Source organism: Podarcis raffonei, chromosome 4, assembly GCF_027172205.1.
Source record: "Podarcis raffonei isolate rPodRaf1 chromosome 4, rPodRaf1.pri, whole genome shotgun sequence".
Lineage (NCBI taxonomy): Eukaryota > Metazoa > Chordata > Lepidosauria > Squamata > Lacertidae > Podarcis > Podarcis raffonei.
The window spans coordinates 57,039,677-57,061,986 of NC_070605.1; the positions used below are offsets into that span (position 1 = coordinate 57,039,677).

A 22,310-nucleotide genomic window follows, 5' to 3' on the forward strand; every position below is an offset into this window, starting at 1 on the left:
CCTCTCCGGGCAGCCCAGCGCGACGTGCCGGGCTCCTCAGGGCTCGGCAGCTGTCCCGCCCCCGGGAGCTGAGGGAATTGTCGTCCGGCTCTCAGCTAAGCTGCCCCGCCGCCTGCGAGGAGGAGAAGGGGAGGAAGGAAATCCCCTCCCCTCTCACGCGGACCGGGCAGCAGCGGCTCCTTATCCCTCGGCGGCCCTTCCAAGCCGGCACATCACAGCCCTTAAAGGCGCAGCAGCGGGCTGCCGTCGAGCCCACCTTTCCTCCGGCCAAGCCTGCGGAAGTGGCCGTCCAGCGGCCTGGACAATGGGAAACCATCTCCGATGTCAGGTCCGATTTCAGCCTGCGCGCGCAGCCTTGCGGTGCATCTCTGGGGCTCATGAGCCCTTTGCTGTCAAGGTTTCGAGGCAGGCCAAAATCGTAGTGTTTTAGGGCATATTATTTGGTAAGACCCTTAAAGATATTACTTGAATAATGCCAACCCCCCCCCCCACAAAGTGTTATTGAAGTTCACAGATAAATTGATTGGTCTTATTTAAAGATGGTGAGCCAAAACCCCACACAGGTATAACTGCTAAGCAAAAGGCATTTCCCTAAAATCGGTCAGGTGTGTGCCTGAATATTAACACATAGACCATGTGGGTTAATGTTTGGGTCACCTCTTCGACTGACAGTTGAGGCAAGTGGTTTGACACTGCATAACAATGTACCACAAGACCAAAAACAGAAATGTTACAGCTTTGACAAAATATAGACCTAAAAAATAAATAATTGATAGGGCATTTTTCGATGGCAGCTCCTCGAAAGGTGGCCAGTTTTTGGGAAAGGCTAAAGGGAGCCACCTTGGCTTGGAAAAGTTTGGCAATAACAGAAAAGCTGACTGACAAACTGAAGGAGGCTAAAGGTCAGACTGTTATATAAATGTATGGTCTGGTGTGATTTTGGCACCTATAATAACAAGAAAACAGCAGAAAAGCATGGACACTGTATGCTTACCTATATAAGTGATAGATTGTAACTTCTAAGTATTTGTATATTGTTTTATGCTTACTGTTTGGTTACTGAGATTATGTTAAAAAACCACATTTTTTTCTCATCTTGCATCCTCTGTGGGAAAAATGCTTTCTGAAAGTACTCTGTGTATTCTCCAGTCAACTCCATGCAACATGTTTACACATTAGGAAAAGTTGTACACCAGCACCTCCGCCCCCCCGCCCCCCCCGTTATGGGTCTGTAGTACAACAGTACTTGCTAAGATATCAAACGTGAAGGGGGCAGGTGTGACATATGGTTAGAAGGTAGGTTTAAAATAACCAAAAATACTTGGGTTAAGCTTACACTAAACCCAGAACATCCCTGGAAGGACCTCACATGCCTGTAGCAGATCATTTCATCGGGTTTCTTGTTGTCCAACTAAAGCAGGGAAGTTTGAGCTCTGGAGCCACAATTATTTGCCAAGAATCTCAAAAGCTAATTTTCTCCTCCTGAAAGCAGCCACAGGAGAACAGAGGGAGGGGATGAAGTGCCCTGGCTCTCTGACACCCCAGTATGGAGCCCAGGGTGCCCATCTAAGCTGCTGCTTAGCTTAACAGTAAAACAATTACTTGGATTTTTAAGTGCTAAGGAAAAAATGCCGTTTAATTCCACTGCACAGCTGGATTTTAATGAGATCTCAGCATCAGTTGCCTGGGCTGCCAGCTTCCATTATAAACATGGGGGCCAAGAGTGGGGAAGGAGACTATGCTGGCCTAGCTATTGATCCCAAGAACCAGAGTGCGCCTTTAAGCAACTACACAGGCAGGGCAACAGGGAAAACTGCTGCAAGGGGAAGGAGGAACTGCAGTGGCAGAGGGGGAAGGGCGGAAAGGACAGGGCAGGTGGCCCTGGAAGAACTCCTGCATACAACTGTGACGCTTCTTAAATTTAAATTTGTATACCACTCTTCATCCAAAGATCTCAGGGCGGTTCACAGCATGAAAATACAAAATTTATGTATCCCAATGCTGCAACACATTAAACTAGTGATAAGTTCCTCTGATATCGCAGGGTATTACTGCCACTAATGAGAACTGGAGCACTGGCAGCCTATTTCATATTAGACTCCCATGAGACAGAATCACTCGAAAGAACATGTTTATTTTACTCCAAATTTTCTTAATAAAGATCTAGGTAAAGAAAACATACAGTAGAAAAGTAATACAAAGCAGCAACATTACATTAAAAGAAGGGATTCTGAAAACAGGATTTCTCAGTCCTAAAAAAGTTAATTGGATTGCTACTTAAAATTCAGCACAGATGTATTAAACCAGTATAATGCCTACAATATATAAATAATTATAAAAACAGACCTTTTTAATGAAATTTGTATATATCTTTAGTTTGAGATCAGAAGCAATGTCAATAGAAGTTAAGTTACAGTCCTTTCTGCATATTGGTGATGGCTACTCCAGTTGCCCTTTTAAAGAAGCCCCAGAGTAGATAGGAATACTATCAAGAAAAGTAGGCCTTTTTGTTCATTTTCTTTTGAAACTTCCCTCAAGCCATTTAGATTTGACCTTTGGCTGTAGGAAGGGGATAAAATAAATTAGCAACCAGTTCACATACAGCTGAAAGGTAACTGGCGGTATGTATAACCAACAAAGTGAAATGCAAAACTAAATTAAAATGTAAAACACAAAAACAAGAACTTGGTGCAGTCCACACAATCAGGTTCAAGAGCTATAAAAAGAATTAGCAACATTCACATGTAGGCATTTAATTGTTTACCATATAAGTGCCAATGCTGCAATTAGAAGCAGATTTAGTTCTATTGACAACAGTGGCCCTTTAAAAATAAATGATTATCACCATAGGAGGCCTATAATTTAGATAGTTTCTTCATGATATAAAGTGGTAAAATGGTTAAGGATCTCATGGAGTGCTTATCTTGATAGTGTTCCTTCACAGGTCAAGCCATACAAAAATCTTTGAGATAAGAATACAGGCAACTCTTAACTTACACAGGGGTTAAGTTCCAGGAATAACACATAAAGCCAAAAATCACATATAGTCAAAACACATTGAGTGCAATGGCGAGTGGAATTGCCAAAGCCCCCCCACCAGATGACCCCTTTTTATTTATTTGTTTTTATTTGCCAAGAGTGTAAAGTTGAATGTGCACAAGTTAAATGCACGTAAGCTGCGAGTTACCTGTATATGACACTACAGCCCAGACTATTACAGTAAGGTTCAGCTCTATACAAGGTTTCAGCACTGATGAACTAGTTACCACTGTAGGAAAAAGAAATGTACGTTTATTTTACCCTAATACTCAGGCAAGAAAATGTAAACAATGTTACAGAGGACTATAGGCACATACCAGCTGCTAATGACAATGGGTTAGGGTTGAAGAAGATATAAAAACACACTTCCAGAGAAAATGGTAAAGGCATTGTTACCTATGACGATATACGCCTTCCTATGGTGCTGATAAACAGGTTTGAAAGGTTTGTAATTTTAGAAACCTGAAAGATCTCCTGAATCAAATATAACTGTGGGAGAACCACTTTTAGCTCTTATAAAACAATGTTTTGTGTCTCTAACCCAGGCATAGGCAAACTCGGCCCTCCAGATGTTTTGTGACTACAACTCCCATGATCCCTAGCTAATAGGACAATTGGTCAGGGATGATGGGAGTTGTAGTCCCAAAGCATCTGGAGGGCTGAGTTCGCCTATCCCTGCTCTAACCCCGAGTAGGATTCAGACATGGTGCTAAAGATACAGAAAAACTGTCTGAAACAATTTCATTGAAGTTGTGGTCTAAATCAATACATGGAACTAGTTTGGAATCAAAGTTGCTGGGTTCAGAGTTTTGACCATGTTGCTAAATGCAATTTATTTGGATTTCCCACTTTTGAATCCAGGAATTACTACAATAATTTGGAAAGCTGTGTAATGCGAGAGAGATAAATATTTGCTTTGGAGCAGCCCTGATCTGATCTGGGATTGAACCAACTCTGATCTGGGTCCCTACCAATCCAGGTCTGTACACAGCGTTTAATTAGGTTTAAAAACCCTGATTAAGCATGGTCTTCAGGTGGGGGGGAGAGAATAACACATGCAGGTTGCCTGCACATCTGCCCCTGCCCTTGCTGCTAGATTGCCGCCCTTGACACTCCCAGATCATTCCAGGTGGACCTGACCTGACCTGGGGCTGCCTCAATACAATCCAGCTGCATCCCAGTTCAACTTGAATTTGGTTTTATATCTGGCAAGATCATGTGCACTGCCCTAGTAAATAAAAGGTCAAGGGACCCCTGACCATTAGGTGCAGTCGTTACCGACTCTGGGGTTGCGGCGCTCATCTCGCTTTACTGGCCAAGGGAGCTTCCAGGTCATGTGGCCAGCATGACTAAGCTGCTTCTGGTGAACCAGAGCAGCGCACAGAAATGCCGTGTACCTTCCTGCCAGAGCGGTACCTATTTATCTACTTGCACTTTGATGTGCTTTCAAACTGCTAGGTTGGCAGGAGCAGGGACCGAGCAATGGGAGCTCACCCTGTTGTGGGGATTCAAACCGCCGACCTTCTGATCAGCAAGTCCTAGGCTCTGTGGTTTAACCCACAGCGCCCCCCGCGTCTCCCCTAGTAAATATAGGAGAGTAAATAAAGTATCCCAATATATAATCACAAGGGTGACACCCGGATGCAATTCTCTGAAATTATCCCATTGACCTAAGTGTGGCTATTCTAAGTGAGCCATCAATAGTTGCTTTGGGGGGGGGATAATTTAAGGATCCATTTATTTTTTTAAAAAATGTTTTCATAACCCTTCCTTTCCATACAGAAAAATCCAACAAAGGTAAATGGGAAAGTAATGCTACATTTCCTTAGTATGTTTAAATAGCTAAAAAAATGTAGCCTTTTAAGAGAAATACTTCCATGAAGTTTTTCCACAGTTATTACCATTTGGATATTTTTATTTGTAGATAGAATTCAGCAAAGCACTTGCTTATAACCAAAAACACCTTTTCAAGTATTGGTGCTTTCAGAATTAAATGTCCATTTCCAGATGTTGATTCAGCTTTTCTGGAGGAATACTCTTATTACACAAGTCTGAAATTACTTTAATTTCAAGGGCTACTTCTGAATATGTTGACATTAAATTCTCATTCAAGTGACTATTTGGAACAGGGCTGAATTTTGTCCATTTTAGCAACAGACCTAAATAAGTATTGTAAAATATGTATTTAAAATCTGCAAATTTTTCTCATTTTAATACCTCAAATCCCTCAGTTTGAGAGATTGTGAACTTTATTTGATAAAAATATATGCTCAAACAAAAGGCCAAAGCCTTTTCTTGTGTAGAATGAGACTATTTTAGTATTTCATTACAGCACTGCAGAATTAAACATGATAAATAACAAATCAATAGTTTTCATTTTATTTTTATTATGGTCAAACTAAATATATTCCTTGAAGATTTAAGGTATATAATAAGCAACATATTCCATAATTTATAACTTTTAAAACATATATTAATCTTTAAGCAGAAGTATATTTATTCCATGTCCAGCAAAATAAACACTCTTACAGCTCTTTAAAGTATTGGATTAAAAACCTAGAGGGAAAATCTGTCTATAAAACGTACCCAAAAAAGGATTCTGAGAGGCAGGGTTGTTTTTTAAACAGTTAATAAACAAGAACTGATGTGAAAAAGGTAACAAAAACAGACCTAACATTAGAAACTAACAAAAATCCTTAGTATTATTTTTTAAGAAAAAGCCCCATTTCTTAAAAAGCATATTGTAGTCTTTAAAATCCTAGTTATTTAGGTTTTATTACCTTACTATAACCCAAATAGTAATATAGCAGAACTCCTGTTGAAGTTTCTGCTTGAGGATTAAGTTAGTGAAGCACCATTAGGCAGGCATAGTACCAGTACTTCCCTTTTCTAGATGCTTGAGGATTCAGTTAACAAAGCACTGCTATGAAGGCATATTTCCCTTTTCTAGGACTGAGGTGGGGGGACCTGGTTTTGGCAGGGCTTGTAAGAAGAAATTCAATAGGTGAAGCTATTCCCAGTATGGAGTCAAAGCTGGGGGAAATGTCTGCCCCATAGTTGCTTAAAGGCACAGGAGCCCTGCTAGAATAAAATACTGGTATCTAGAAAGGATGATATTGACTCCAATCCATTGAAATTAATGCAAATTCTATAACTAACATCAGTGAAGTTCTGATGAATGTAATTGACCGCATAGTGTTTTGTGTATAAAACCAATGGACAAACTGTAGGTAGGTTGAGTTGCACTTTCCGTTCCCGTCTACATATGAGTAGTCATGACCATCCTTAGGCAGATACACATATGGAGACATGCAACATGTAAACTAAAGGAGAAAAGATGCAACTAGCATAGATTTCTCTTGTCACAGCAGTTGGAAAAGGTTCTACTGCTATTTCTGCAGAAGGTATTTATGTGCTACACACAGATATGGGTAAGGAATGCTGGAATGTGTGAGAAAAGCCCTGAGCAAGCTGCCCTAAATACCTTTTAAGTATGGAATAAGCAAAGTTTTGATACAAATATTTGCTTATAGCACAAAGAGAAAAGGTCTCGCTAGTAATAGGCCTCGCTTCCACTTTTAGAATTCTGTTACACTGCACAGAATCACAGAATTGCAGAGCTGAAAGGGACCCAGATAATCATCTCGTCCAACCCCCAGCAGCGCAGGAATCTTTTACCCAACATAGGGCCCGAACCCACAACTCTGAAATTAAGTCTCATACTTTTATCACTTGATGTTCTTATTCTACTTGAAAGCTATGCAAAATCTTAAAGTTTAGGAAAGAAAGATCAAAGTTTTGTATGCCTCACACCCTGTTGGCTCTTAAAATGGAACCATGGAAGATCCACACAGGTAATGAGCTATTTTATTTGCATTTCTGAAGAGCAGTTTCCCATGCTTCATCAGAAGCTGCTTTTAATATATAGCTGGGTTTCAAAAGCAGCTTCTCATACACTATTCTTCAGAAAACAAGTAAAAAAAACCCCAACCATATTTCACATGAATGGCATTAAATAGATCAAAATTACTTAATGGGACTAATTTACAAATATGTAGTAAGTCTTAGGAAATGTGCTATGTTGTTGTTCTTTCTGGACTGCCATGGAAGTTGATTCTATTGATATCAAAAGAATTCCTTAAAAATAAATTCATTTAAAATTGGGGTGCCAGTTATTACTCCCGCTCCACACGAACTCGAGAACCACCTTCTCACTCCTTTTAATGAATCTCATAATTACTCGGTGCTGAACACCAAAGTTTACTGTCTTTTCCCATAATCCAAAAGCTAAGTAATTCAACTACAGCATTCATACCTTAGATCAAGTTTAAAATGCAACTAGCAATTCATTAGTTTTAAATGTCGATTCCTGAGTAGGAAACAAAACCGTAAGAGCTTCCTGGCAGATATCTGTATTAATGATGCTACTCTGCCATTTTGGAGCAAGTGCCCTGCTACAACTCAGTGACCCAATTCCAGTAGTGTTTTCCAACTGCATGAGTACCAAAGTGCACACAGAACTTGCCTACCCAATGGTTTCTCCCTTTATTTCAACAGGTGAAGTCAATGAATGAGAACCCTAATGTGTACAAGAATTTGTGCATATTATCTAAGCACACATGGATCTTTGGAAAAGGTATATGGCTACCCCTGTCCTATAAATAGGTGTGTGTGTAAATTGCACTGGATGAAGTGGAATTTACATGCTCGTAACACAGTAAGTATGACTGCATGTCACCATCTACTGCAAGATTAGACCCACAAAAATCAATGAGTCCTATCAAACGCTGTGTGACAGAATTCCGCTCGCACAACAAAACTTTACCATCCCCCTGTTACTCCCCCAAAATCTACTCTGGAGGGTCCCCCAAGCCTCTGGAGCAGATTTTGAGGGGTCTGCAGGTGAATGGGGGACATTATATTGCACAAGTGGAAGCCTGCTGTACAAGTGGAACAACAGCGTTGAATACAACCCATAGGCCTTAAGCATGCCTAAGTGAGCATTGGATTGTACTTCATATGCTTTAAACAATCTTTTTTTTATTTAAGTACAAAAAAAAAAGATACCCAAAGTATGATACAGGGTAAGAGAAACATTCTGCTCGTTATTTGTAGAATACATTTGTGGTACTGCATTTTCCTTTCCAAACTATTTATATTTAATAGAGGTTCTGTGTATTTATTTTATTCACTTATACATATGTAAATATTTACATCTGAACTTCCCCCCAAAAAAACTTTCTTCTATTCTCAGCAGAGCTCACCACCAAAAAAATGGCATTTGCTTCTCCTTTTCAGAACTAGCATAGTCATACATTCCACTGTAATAAAACACATCCACACCAATACAAATCAGAAGAAACAAAGCACAACTTAATTTTTGACATCCACTCAATGCTGTTTTGTATTTAAAACAGTAATATAGTTTGCATTAGGATATCAGTTGGCAGTTGCTTAGCACATTGTCTAGTTACCAAAATATCTATACAATATCGTCCTCTGAGGCCCAAATAAAGCATCTTCATTTTGATACTCTTCCTTCAAAAATGCTTTAAAATGGCTGGAAGCAGGCTGGCTGCTACTTTATATATAAAAATCCAAATATTCACATATTGCTAACATTTAATTGTATCGTATCTTGCACAATATCCATACAGAAAATTCCAGTAACCAAAAAACTCCATGTTAATCAGTTTTCAATAAGGGTAAAGTTAACTCAAACGAGGTTTTATTTGTTATTGCTAACGTTCAATAAGATCAAGGTCAACACAGCAAAATTCTCCATTTCTTTCCTTAACATCAAATGAATGAGTAATATTTCTATGGCGCCCATGAGAGAATTAATCTCTGTGAAAACAATAAACATTTTTCAGGATTTGCATTATTCTAAACTCTTTTAACTTGCTGTTGCCTTTTTATATAAATCCATATATACCAGGATCACAGGATGAAGAACATGTAACCAGATTTAAATGAATGCAATTATTCATTAAATAGGAGATCCTAGACCACAATGCCTTAAAATGTGACCAAGTTACTAACAATAAATTGAGTTTACCTTAATCTCCACATCCAAAGCTGCACCACAAATGTCAAATTTAATTGCTGAGGGTTCTTGTCCCTTTATATATATATATATATAAACTTCATTTCAAATGCTGTAACTTCAGAAACATCAGGTAAATTAAATCTTAAAAATCCCTTGTAGGCATTCTTTATGCCTTCTTCTTCTTTTAATTGTGTGTCTGTTCGTGACTCCAAAGACTAAATGCAGTTTTGAATGTCCTATGGCAGAGTTTGCACATGTACTGTCTTTTGAAAGTGATCGCTGAAAGTGGTGGAGCGTGGTAAAAGAGTGTGTCCGATTCCTGAGGGACAAATAATTTCTCAGTAACTGAAGGAGTTTCTGACAACCCCGTAGGGCTATCGGGTTCCAAAGGTTGTATTTTGGGAAGGGGTGGGGGAGGAGGCAAAGGTGGGGGCGACGGAGAATTAGCTGGTGCGTAAATCTCAGGTTCTTTTCGCACAGGCTCCTCTGTAGCTTGTGCCATATGGGACTGGAAGTGACTCCACAGGCGGAAATTGGTGCGGAAGGCCTTGTTGCATACATGGCAAATGAAGGGCTTCACAGAACACAAAAGCTCCTGGTGGCGCTCTAGCTGCTTGTGCACCGTAAAGATTTTCCCACATTTTTCACAAGGCCACAAGCCAGTGTCTTTATTGGAGATGGTTTCCTTGTGTTCCTGGTTGCCTTCAGAGACCTCCTCTTCTAAATCATCTGCAGGCTCTTCTTTGATTTGGATTTTAAACTGCTTGGAGACACTCAGATCTTCGGGGAGGCATGAGGAATCTTCCGAGTCAAAATTAATCTGCTCAGAGGAGTCGCTGAACACACTGTCTTCTTTGGCTGCAACGAAGCTGTTTGTCTTGTTTGGCTCCAGCTGAGAATGCAGCCTGGAAGTGCCGCTCACTTCGCCGTTGTGTTCCACAACCGGCAGAGACAGATTCTCTGTCGGAGCCATGGTATTTTGATTGTGAACCTCAACCTGGTGACGCCAAATACTGAAAGAGGATTTGAAAGTGCGCATACATTCTAGGCAGGTGAGCTTCTTGTATTCGCATGCCATTTCGTGGTCATGCTTCAGGCTTAGAGAAGAAAAACGGAGGCTGCAGTATGGGCAGACGGTTGCATTCCGGCAGAGCCGCTCATGATTCCCCTGTTCAATAAGAGAGGGAAGGTTAGCATGACAAAGGCGGCACTGGTAAACTTTTTTGTTTTCTACTGGGCTTTCCACGCGAGGTTCCTCTTTGGGCTTAAGTGGCTTATTTCCTCCAACTGCTTTTTCCCCTGGATGCATTTTTATATGCTGCTTGAACTGTGAGAGGAAGCGATACGCCTTCCCACAGTAGGTACATATGTAGGCTCCTCTGGTTCTCGACCTCAGGTTTCTTTTGATGACTTGCTGTGCTTGTGAACCAGCCTGTCCCTGAAAACCTTGCTTGCCACGCCTTAGCTTGACGATCAGGGCCTTTTTAATCTCTCGCTCCCTCACTATATCAATTAATTTCCTTTGGAACTTTTCATCCAAGATAGCGTGGGAACTGGAAGCAGGTGAAGGGTTCTTCACAATTCCATGCTGGGTCTGGCAATGCGTCCAAACTTTGAAGTTTGTATGAAATCTCTTATCACAAATATCACAAGAATAGGGTTTTTCAGGATTATGGTACATATTGACATGACGATGAAGGCCTGCTGTTGACCTGAATATCTTAAGGCAATGTTTGCACTTAAACTTTTTGTTGGGCTTTGTTTCTTCCAGCTCACTATATTCATCTTTGCTAATGTCGGAATCTGGGAAATCAGCATCACGGGGTGTAGGATTTGAGTTTTCCTCAAAATTTTCCTCAGACCCAGGGGAAGCATGTTCATCCACTTTGATTTTTTTGAGTGGTAGCCTTCTGTCTGCTTGAAACCTCCTTTTAGCTGGGAGTCTACTGAGATCCTTATGATCATCTTCTGTTTTAAAAGCATTGATCTTATTGGAAGATGATGAAGCATCCCCAACAGTAATTCTTATTATTTCAGAAGGCTCTGAAAGTGGACTGCTAGGTTCTGTTTTTATCCGTATTTCTCTAAGAGGTGAAGCGACCTCCCTGTCTCCAGACTGGGAGGCACTAAAGGACCTAAGGCGATGGGGGTACATTACATGTGTCTTGTCATCAGGAGCTGCCTCTCCTGAAGACTCTTTCACAGATGGCTTTTGTGACATTACATTTAACATTCTCCCTTGTGCGTTGTTCACCGCTGAAGTTCCTTGAGAAAACTTGAAGTCAACAGAAGGCGAATAAACAGGAACTTGACTATCCATGGACAATGACCTTCGAAGGAGACTTTTTACAAGCGGCCCACTCCTGTCAATACTTTGGTTCGCAGGACCAGATACCTTAGATGGGATCACTAATCCTAACTTTGAATAGTATAGCAAATTCCTGTCTTCCCCTGGACCAGCTCCTTTTCCGGTCTCTCTCAACAAAAATGTGGATTCAGATGAGCTACGTAAGGATAAGACTGGTGGACAAGGTCTCTTCAAAGGTACTTCTGCTGCCTTTCCTCTTAGGAACTGCTCACTTCCTCCTGCTTCATCTGCTCCCACTTCTTCCTCTACAGATGTTTTCTGTGACAATACTGCATTCCTTTTAGTTCTGCTTTGATCATCTGCTGTAGCCGAAGAATGTTCGTGGGACTTGGAGTATCTTAAAGAACTGTCTTTCAGCCATCTCCTTTCATTTTGCGATAAGCTATGTAGAAACTCAGTTGGCTGTGTAGATTGTGGCCGCTTAGGTTTGACAGCAACTGAGGACGAGGACTTAGAATTATGGCTTACATCATGTGAGGTTTGACCAACATTTTTTCCCTGTGCATCATTTTTGCTCTGACAAACTATGACACTTCTTTTCTGGGAACTGCTTTCATCATCCTCTTGGAAAAATATTTTCTTAATAGGACATGCAGGCAATGGAATTTGAGGACTTTTGGAAACAATGTTAGTAAGAAAGGAAATCCCAAGACTGTAGCCCACTTCTTGCACACCAGCAAGGCTGCTTTTCTCAACAAACAAGGATGATGAGTAAATGTAGTTTAATACATTGTCAAAAGTATCTGGTTCGCAAAAGTCAAGCTGAAACACTGATTGAGACTCATTTTCTTTTTTAGTGAACAGAGACTGAAAATATTCACTGCTGGCAGCCAGAACATTTTTATGAGCTCGAAATTTTTGGTCTCCCACTATAAGAACAACATCACAAAGTTGCCCTTTTAGTCGTTCCTCATTTAAAGCACTTAGGAGAGAAATAGCATGTGCTGGATTTATATAATGCAAGAGTCCCTCCATGATTTAGGTATACCTGGAAGACAAGAAAAAATAAAACCAACAGCGTTTAGGTACATTTACAAGAAACAAAAAAAGGAAGGAAGGAAGGAAGGAAGGAAGGAAGGAAGGAAGCTGTAAAAGTACAGGATTCTTCTCCAGTAACAGGCTGAAAGTCAATATATAAATAGTAATCTGTTTTCCTTTGGAGACAGAGGGAAGATGATATGCCTAATACACCATGGGAGTTAAAACAGCAATACATTGAATACATCGGCCCTGATTCAACTAACCTGGTGTGTTAACAAAAGCCATCACAACGGCTCCCTTTAGTGCTGTGTGGACATTTCTCTTCCCAAATCCACGCTGGAAAGCCAGGTAAACCCCAAGAACAACATGAGGAAGGAGGAGGGGGGATTTTCCGTCTTGCAGCAATGAATGCTTGCACACACAGAATGAACAGAAGAGCGCAAGTTGAATTCCTCCCACAGTAAGCCACTACAACAGGCCTAGCCTAGTGCACAGTAATTGATTTCATATATTTGTTGCCATTTTAAACTGTTTTATATATAGTTGTTTTTATATATGCAATTGTTTAAACTGTTTTATATATGTTTTATTGTACTGCAAATCACTCCAGGATGCCTTTTCAGTAGCAATTCATAAATGCAAACAACAACAACCAGATATGATTCTAGGCATATGGAAGCTAACTTATCTTTAAAAAGGCACCCCAATGTAGTGATTACTACATACAGTAGCTAGCAGAGTTCAAAAAATGTGTTTAGGTATTCCCTCCTGTTCTGTAACAAAAAATAACCCAATATATGAAAGCAAACTGCATGCAAATACTTAAAAGTCAGATTCGGGGGGGGTAACCCCCCATGAATTTCTAAACAAATATTCAGGGCACAGTTCGAAATATACTTACTAAGGAGAAAGATCTAGTCAACACGGCAGGACTTATTATTAAGTAAACATAGTCACTGCTGTATAGTTTCAAACCCACTGTACACGTGCAGGCTGGCTTGGATCGATACTAAATTAGTCTGTTCAAATTGTAATCAATATGACTTAAATCCCATTGCTTTCAATGGTAATCAAGCGCAACTAACCTAGTCTGGCTCCAGCCCAATGTTTGGGAAACTGAGCCTTTTGTATCTTACATGTATAGCTTAAGGCAAGTATTGTTCCATCCTTTTTTTTTACCGATAGCCTCATGAAACAACTGTCATAAGGATTACATGAACAACTCTTCTAAAGTTGTAAATTATATATGTATGTGTGTGTGTGTGCGCGCTAGGCCAATGTAAATGAATTATGCAAACAATTATATAGGCAATCATATTATAATTTTGTTGCAGCCCAAGCAAGAAAACCCAAGAAGATTCTTCTTTAAAAAGAGAGAGAAAAAAAAAGGTTACTGTTCCGTAAGATAGTGGACTGATAAGTTAAGTCTCACTGAATTCAGAGGGAACTTTCCTCCAGATAAACACGTATAGGATTGTGTGTTAGAGCAAGGTTGACTCAAGTGTACAAGGCTGTGTCAAGAGCAGGAGGGTTGAACACCTATATGTATCATGAGTTATGCAGCAGAAAAGAAGGGAAGAAAACTTTAGGAACTTTAGGAATTATTTATATAATTCAGCAGTGGAAACCTGTGGCCAATGGCTGTAAATGATTAGAGATGTAGCCTAGCAACACAAACTGCAGGCTCCCTCTGCTCATTCATGTAAGGCTTAGCTATAGTTTAGCATTGCATCCAAAATGGGCTAGCTTTTCTCCAGCTAATATTATCCTCCAATGCTATGTCCTTTGGGAAAGCATCTCAGGGGCCATAGAGTGTTTCAGACCTCCCACTCCAAGGGTGGAGAGAGAGATTTGACTCCAGAGGGGAAGGTCCAACCTTGGGTAGCACCCGCTTGACATGAAAACCTCCATGGCTCTTGCCTCGTTGACGATGGACTTCCAACATGAGAAGAGTCACAAAAGGGGCACGCTGGTGGCAGATCTGGTGAAGGCATGGATCTGAAAGACCCATAGCATCCCCAGCCCCCGGACACACTACTCCCCAAACCAGGGAAAACATATGCCAGCCCTGGAGCTCACCTAAGTGACTTCCCTCCCTGTGGAAACAGTGGGAAGGAAGCAGTTCCAAAATGGAGAGTGAAAGACAGAAGAACAGAAACTGTTCCTTCACGCTCACTTCTACCTTGCAAGGTGTGTCTAGCAGGGCTCCCATTCCAGCAGTGTCCCCCTGTCCCACCAACAGGTATGCTCTCTAAACACAGTGAAATTTCTCAAAAAAGTATAATCTTAAAACAAATGTAATTTAAAAATATAACATACCATAAGACCTTCCTTCTCTCTTCTTGAATTTAGAATATGCTCAAAAACAACAGAAAGATTCAGGATTCCATTTCTTCCTTAATTTGCAGTTACTTTCAGGTCTGCATCTCAGATGATCTGGGGGAGATAAAACAGCTTGTTGAAAAAAATAATAATCAGTGTGTGACAGTTTCACATTTTCAGGTGCTTTGCTCCTCCTCCATTGCTCCTACGCTGCACAGGGGAAGAAACAAGCCAAAGCCTGTCGTGTCACAATGTGCAAACATATGGGCCTGTGGTTTGTTTCCTTCAAAAGTCCACAAGTGGCCAGCCATGAACAAACTTTTGCTCCCACTCATTCTGCCCATGTTCTTATATTGCAAGTCAGGTTTTGGCTTTGTTTTCTTTCCCCCTGCTTAGCAGTGTCAGGAGCGAGAGGAGGCCCCTGAGCAAGTTGTAATCCATAGTCCTACCTCAGATTTATCAAGCACTTGCCCAGGTGTACAGAGGTAAAGGAAAAAAGATGATCACTGTAGCACTGGCTGTATCTTTTTACCACCACTTCTGTACAGCACAGGGCCACCCATTTGTTTTTTAAAAAACATTTTTAAAGTGGTCAGCAACAGCCCAAGTGGGTCTCCTGGAGCTGGTGAGGCCCAGAATTTAATTGACTATGCTGGGTACTGAAGCAAGACCTGTTTACCAATGCTGCTGTTCAGCCTACAGTATGTGACATCCTGCATAAACACCTGCACTGGTTTCTTGTCCATTTGCATAAAAACACCTCACCCTCACCTTTGAAGTGCAGTCCTCCATGGCTTTGAACTATGCTATCTCCACTACTGTATCTTGATATATCACTACCCGTGGCCTTCATTCCACCCTGCCAGCTATTTAAAGGTTTCCTGGTCACTTAAACAACTGTGCTCTTTCTCCCTTCCACTCCTTATGTCAAGAATGCTCATACAGAACACCTTCATGATGCAACTTCTCTCTTCCTTCAAAGGTTCCTTAAAACCCTCTTCCGTCAATATTTTTGGGGTACCACTTTAGTTCTCATCTCCTACTAAGCCTAAAGCACATGTAATTAAGCCCAACACATACAAGTGAAAAACCCACCCCACCTGCACTTCACATCTGTCAGCTGCTTTCCCCAGCTTAGTTCACTTCAAGTATTAGAGAAGAGCATGGAGAAAGCAGCCTGCATTACTCAAGCACAAGAGAGGCAAAGTTGGGGGGGGTAATAGTCTTGTCATCAATCTTCATTTTAGCTTTTCACAACCCTGTCTTTGACACAGGCAGGACTTCAGAGGGAAACACTTGGTGGCCCTCGCTTGGAGGTCTATTATAGCCACATTAGGTGATGTCTGACTTTGATGCCCAAGGATGCCTCCTGCTTCACCTTGGGAGCACAGGATGGTCACTCTGGAGTTGGGGATTCTCTTTCCTGTGGTGTGGCCCAGAAATTCACACCAAGGGCTTCTTCTCCATGACTGCCTTTCCAGTGAAATGGCAAAGCATGCTGGGAAAGGAACAGCTGCACTCCACCAGCACTTTTGTTTCACTAGGATTTTTGATTGTTTTAACTTTGTGCCCTTGTGTGACTGAAGTGGGAAGGGGGCAGAGCAGAAGTGGTCCATTTTTATTAACACATGCTTCTTCCCCTGTACTTGGCCCATTGTCAGAAAAACTTCAGTGAATGCCCTCACTGCCTTGAAGTGTGATGGCTGAGCATAAGCGGCAGGGCCTTTTCAGTTGTGGCAACTACATATAAAGCAACTTTATCCAAGAAAATCTGCCCATCTCATTTACTTGAATTTCATCACCTTGTTCAGACCATTTTAGGCAGGATATTGGCTGAAATTGATGGCATTGTTATTTTGTCATCTGCTCCTGCAATGAGCAGAAACCCTGTATTCCTCAGACTCTTTTGTGTTACTTTGTGTGTTATGGGGTTGTTTTATTTGTATACACAATCAGTTTTCACTTAGATGACTAGATACCATTGTATCATATTGGGACATACATTTGCTAGATGTATCACAAAACTTATGTTCCACTGCTTTATTTGTATGGGCTGGTTGTAGTTATTCAAAAGATGGCCGGGCAGCACATAGGACATGGCCAGATGCACTTTATTTTTGTGTATCCCAGGACTGGCACCTTGTAATGAAAACAGTTCTGGGATTGAAGTAGCAGATTCTATAGCTGACCTAGCTGGATCTCAAGTTAGTTCTTGTTGGTCTGTGTGGCTGGATTTGGCATCAGTATGGTTGAGTTGATTTCAGCAGGCAATGGTACTGGATAGCACCACAGTGTATTTCTTTATCACATTTATATCCTAACTTTAAACAACAGAAGTCCCCTTCCCCTGCCCCAAGATATATATACACCATAAAATCTTCTCCTCTTTGGTACCTGAAATCTGAAGTGAGATTAATTGATTTTGAAGCAACTGTAACTCTCCTAGCTCTTGCCAGAATTTACATCACAAAATATGAGAAGATCAAAGCATGTGTTCATTAAAAGTCTGGTTGGAAAATAAATGACAAGTAATAACATGCATTAAAATGCACATCTAAGAAGACATAGATCAACATGAGAATAAGTCCACAGAGCACTGGACTTTTTCATAAGTCAATGGAATGAGAAAACTGAAGATAATATTTACCCTTATAACTCAATCACAGTGATTTGATCATTCATTAAAAAGCTCTTTCATTTGGGGACTCTCCATGTTAGATGTTCTGCTTTATTTTATCTCATTTTCGTTTCTACTCACCATTTTTAAAGAATTTATCTCCACATATTCTTCCACTCTCTGTCAGCTATCCATTAATAACTTATCAATAATCTTAATAGATTATTTATCTGTACATATATGCCTTTGTGCTATGATTTCTCATTTCTCTCTCCTTTTACTTTTTTACTATAAAGCAATGATGAGATAATGCTATTTTATCTGAATCAATCACATGACAATAAAGCACATTTCTGATTTTAAAAATAACAATAAAAATCATCACAATATTACAGTAAGGCTTCAATTCCATACTAACTTACCTGGGAGTAAGCCCATTTGAAGTCTATGGGGCATACTTTAGAGTTGACATGCATAAGATTGTACTGTAAAATACAAAAATGGGGGAGTTAACAAAGCAGCAGTAACCTAGACCAACAAGGACAAACCCAAATTCATAGTTTTTTAGGTACCAGTGTAAGTTCAAACCCATAACTATTTTTATTAAGAGGGGTCAGCAAGTGATAAAACAAAAGCAAAATCACACCTGGCTATTATGACCAAAGCGCTCCCCAGAATCCTCCTGCATAGCTAGAACCAACCCACGTGTATGTTGGTTTGGGGGCAAGTATGTCACAGGGTGCAGAGTCTATTTGTGCTTGAACCTCCATCTCCAAATGCTAGCATCTCATGAAGTGTAAAGCACTTATGAGAGGGCACATTAGCACCCTTTTCCTCCTGCAGAGAGCAATTCCCCCCCTACTCCTTACCCAGAATGACATCATAAGGCTCAACAGCCCACCACACCCATTTTCCTGCGCACGCTCACAGAGCCCTCTTTCACCCCACCCACAGGGACTACCCCGAGCATAGCGGGTGTGCGGTCAACTGTGTCCGTATGGGCAACGCACAGGCGCAGTGAAAAGAAGTAACCATGCACCGAGAGCGGGCAACAGACATGCGTATTAGACACCCAAAGGCATGCGTATTCCGTACCATGAACGAGGCTGCTGGGATCAACGCATGCGCCGCAAAGGGGTGGGAACCCGTTTTGTAACCTGCGCAGGCGCAAATGCGAGCTCAGGGACCGCAGCCCTTACACGGTGGAGGGGGGGAAAAACATACCTCAGAGTTACGTCAGGAAAAGACGCCTTTGTGCATGGGGAAACCCACGCCTTTGTGCAGGGTGGGGGGAGACCCGCCTTGAGCAGGCAGGAACTGGGGCCCGCTACTCACCTTCTCCGCCGCTGGACAGGCTCCCCCCTTCCTTCCCCCCCACTCTCCGGCCGCCTCCTTTTACGATTCACCCGCGCGCGCTGCCGCCACCGCCGTGATTCCATCCATCTTGAATTTGACGTCATCCCACACCAGGGATGAGGTCATCGCAGTGAACGCTCGTCACGTGCGCAACATTCCGATTGGTCAGCGCCAGGCGGGGACGGCGGCGGAGGGGCGGCGGCAGGAGAGCATAAATTGCCCGAAATGGCGGTGGAGCGTGTTTGTGTTTAATGGGGTGTCATAGCAATTGCGGGCGATGTTTCTCCTCCCCACAGCCAGCGAGCGCTCCCTGCCTTGGCCGCCTGAGCCAAGTAGGGGAGCGGGCGGCGCTGGTCGTTGCTAAGGGCGGCGGGAACTCAGCAGGTTGCTGAGGGGGAAGGAAGGAGGAGGAGGACTGAGGGAAATGAAACCGACCTAAGGCGTCCCCCCCCCTTTTTGAAAGAATGAGGAAGGGAGTCTTTCCTCTGTGGATTCCCCTTAGTAAGCACTTCCCGCGGCAGGATACGCCACACACGCGCGCGCGCCCCTGCCAAATAAAAACTCCCGGGTGGAAACTTGCTGCCTGTGTGAGTTCTGAAGAAAGAAGGAAGGAAGGGGTGGGGAATAAATATCTTTCCAGCAGTCTTTGTTTTCTTAATAAAATTCCGCTTGTGCCTTGGCAAGCGCCAAGAATAAGTGGCATCTCTTTTCGTCCTCCTGGAGTCAAAGACTTCATAGTGCGAGCTGGGTCTTCAAAGCAGCCGGCGCCCCTGCTGAGCGCGTTTCAGTCTTGCAGCCCTGCTGCTGATCAAGGCGAGGTTCCCCTTCCAACCCGCAAATGCAGAGGGAAACGAGGCTCTGATTCAGCGCCAAGTTTATTTTCAGGGAATTTACACAGGCGAGGCCTTTCCGTGCCTCGTATCTAATGCGAATCACAAGCCTGCTGAGCAGCTGGATTGCCCCTTTGAATTTTATTTGTTTATTGAAAAAAGCACACACAAGAAGTGAAAATAACTGGCACAGGACAAGCGGAAACACGCTTTTAGCATGCGTGAAGAAGAATTCATGCTGCTCTCCCATGATTTGTGAGAACTGCGAAATGACAATGCAACTTAGTTGAGTTGTGGTTTTCAGTTTCTGTAGCTGTCCTTGTTACCAGGGAATCTTGATTCGGTGCATTCTCTGTATAAGTTTTATTTTATTCAGTTTGTTATTTTATTCAGTTTGTATAAGTTATATTCATTAAGTTTGTCATCCAAAGTAACTTACAACCAAACAAATAGACAATAAACCCCACATAGATACAGTAAACCTGCAACCCCAGGAAAGGAATAGCGTCGTAGGTAGAGCATTAGACTCTTAATCTGAAGGTTGGGCAAGAGATTCCTGCATTGCAGGGGATTGACTAGATGACCCTCATGGTCCCTTCCAGGTCTACAATTCTATGATAACTTAGGTGCGGGTTATGTTCTGGGGTGGGATTGCCAGAGTAATTTTCTCCAGAATCCTGACCCCTTTCCACCACTATCTATTTATTTATTTATTTATTTATTTATTTACTTACTTACTTACTTACTTATTTACTTATTTACTTATTTACTTACTTACTTACTTACTTACATGCTTGTAAAGCTGGATGTGCACAAATTAAATGTGTGTAAATTGTGGGCTTACTATATATTGAAACCAAGAGGAAAGAGAAATACAGTAAAAGCATCCCACCCACTTCTAAAGGCTACACATTGTTAAAGGCCAATTTATAAAGTTTTTGTCTGGCGCATGAAGACAAATGATGGCACCAGGCAGTCCTCGCTGGGGAGAGCATTCCACAAGCATGGAGTCACTGCAAAAAAGGCCCGTTCTTGTATTGGTGCCCTCTGGATCTCTTGTAGAAGAGGCACATGAAGAAGGGCCTCAGATGATGATCACCGAGTCCAGGTTGGTTCATAGGGAGAAGCGGTCCTCGAGGTATTGCTGTCTTGAGCCATTTAAGGCTTTATAGGTCAAAACCAGCACTTTGAACTGGCTCCGGAAACTAATTGGGAATCAGTGTGGTTGGGCCATGACTTACGTCATTTTCTCAAACTGTATTGCCCCTGTGAGCAATTCCGCACCAGCTGAATTCTGAATTCTGTACCAGCCACTGAATTCTGCGCCAGCGGAAGTTTCTGAACTGTCTTCAGACATTCTCACATATAATGTGTTGTGGTGATTGTTGTGTATTGAGTCAAAGGATTTTATATCTGTATTATTATTGTCTGTATTTGCATTAGGGTAACGTAACTGCCTTTTGGTTCCAGAGAGTACAGCTACTATTGGTTCATTTAAGCTGCTGTATTTGGATCCTCTGTCTTATTGGTTTCCTCCAAAAGGCAGGACTGTGATTGCCTGATATTGTTCCCTCCAAAATGTATCCTTTCTAGCTAGTTCCCTGTCCCTATAAATGTAGCTCTCCCCTCCTCAGTTCTCAGTCTTGTTTGCTTTAATAAAGAAGTGTTACTACAGAACTGTCTCCAGCATATTATGTCAAGAGAGCTGAAATCACAAACCCCACGTCACAACAGTGATCTAACCTAGAGGTTAGATTTTCTGGCTCTCTCTCTTCCCACTTCTCTCCCCACCCCACCCTGTCAACCCCATATTGCCTATTACAATAACGTCTCAGACTATAACCAGGGGAACTCACTGAAACAGTTCCTGTACCTCTCCTGTGGGTGCTATTGCCAGTATAAGAGAAAAGGGGGGCATTCATGGGGAGTTCCAGCCATTTTTCTGTATGTTCTTTTGTTACCCATGAAAATCTTTTAATAATTTTTTTTAAAAAAACATCTTAACCACTTGTTCTCACTAGCCTAGCTACTGTACTGGAAGGCAGTTAACACACCACCTGGGAGGACACTCTCTCTCTCTCTCTCTCTCTCTCTCTCTCTCTCTCTCTCACACACACACACACACACACACACACACATACCACAAGCCAAAAGCACAATAATGTACTTACAGTTGGTAACATATTGCATTTATTTTTTATTGTTTAGCCATTAAAGGTAAAGGTAAAGGTACCCCTGCCCGTACGGGCCAGTCTTGACAGACTCTGGGGTTGTGCGCCCATCTCACTTAAGAGGCCAAGGGCCAGCGCTGTCCGGAGACACTTCCGGGTCACGTGGCCAGCGTGACGAAGCTGCTCTGGTGAGCCAGAGCTGCACACAGAAACGCCGTTTACCTTCGCGCTAGTAAGCGGTCCCTATTTATCTACTTGCACCCGGGGGTGCTTTCGAACTGCTAGGTTGGCAGGCGCTGGGACCGAACAACGGGAGCGCACCCCGCCGCGGGGATTCGAACCACCGACCTTTCGATCGGCAAGCCCTAGGCGCTGAGGCTTTTACCCACAGCGCCACCCGCGTCCCTAGCATTACAATGTTTAGCCATTACAAAATACTAAAAACAAATGGAGACTTAGAGACTGTCTTCCATCTGTAACACATAAACTCGGTGGACATCTGGGTAGATGTGCATAGAATTATGGCAGAGTATTTCAGAGATGGATGAACTCCAAAGAAAATTAGCTATGTTGCAAT

The 22,310-nt window shown here is 42.1% G+C and overlaps 1 protein-coding gene and 1 long non-coding RNA gene across 4 annotated transcripts; one reads left to right on the forward strand and one right to left on the reverse strand.

The window, feature by feature from the left end:
- Positions 1 to 2,114: 2,114 nt before the first annotated feature.
- ZBTB21 (zinc finger and BTB domain containing 21) lies at positions 2,115 to 18,869 on the reverse strand. 3 transcript variants are annotated; one of them, XM_053386786.1, is made up of 4 exons: positions 18,712 to 18,869; positions 17,799 to 17,861; positions 14,757 to 14,873; positions 2,115 to 12,444 (listed from the first exon to the last, which is right to left on the reverse strand). In XM_053386786.1, the coding sequence occupies exon 4, from the start codon at positions 12,429 to 12,431 to the stop codon at positions 9,273 to 9,275; it is 3,159 nt and encodes a 1,052-aa protein (XP_053242761.1). In that variant the 5' UTR covers positions 12,432 to 12,444; positions 14,757 to 14,873; positions 17,799 to 17,861; positions 18,712 to 18,869; the 3' UTR covers positions 2,115 to 9,272. The 3 variants fall into 3 exon arrangements, with proteins under 3 accessions (XP_053242761.1, XP_053242760.1, XP_053242762.1); XM_053386785.1 differs by having other exon boundaries at positions 18,601 to 18,869; XM_053386787.1 differs by lacking the exon at positions 18,712 to 18,869 and adding an exon at positions 18,246 to 18,418.
- LOC128413043 (uncharacterized) lies at positions 12,439 to 14,299 on the forward strand. Its single transcript, XR_008330219.1, has 2 exons — positions 12,439 to 13,564; positions 13,923 to 14,299. It is a non-coding gene; the product is annotated as an uncharacterized LOC128413043 (long non-coding RNA).
- Positions 18,870 to 22,310: the final 3,441 nt, after the last annotated feature.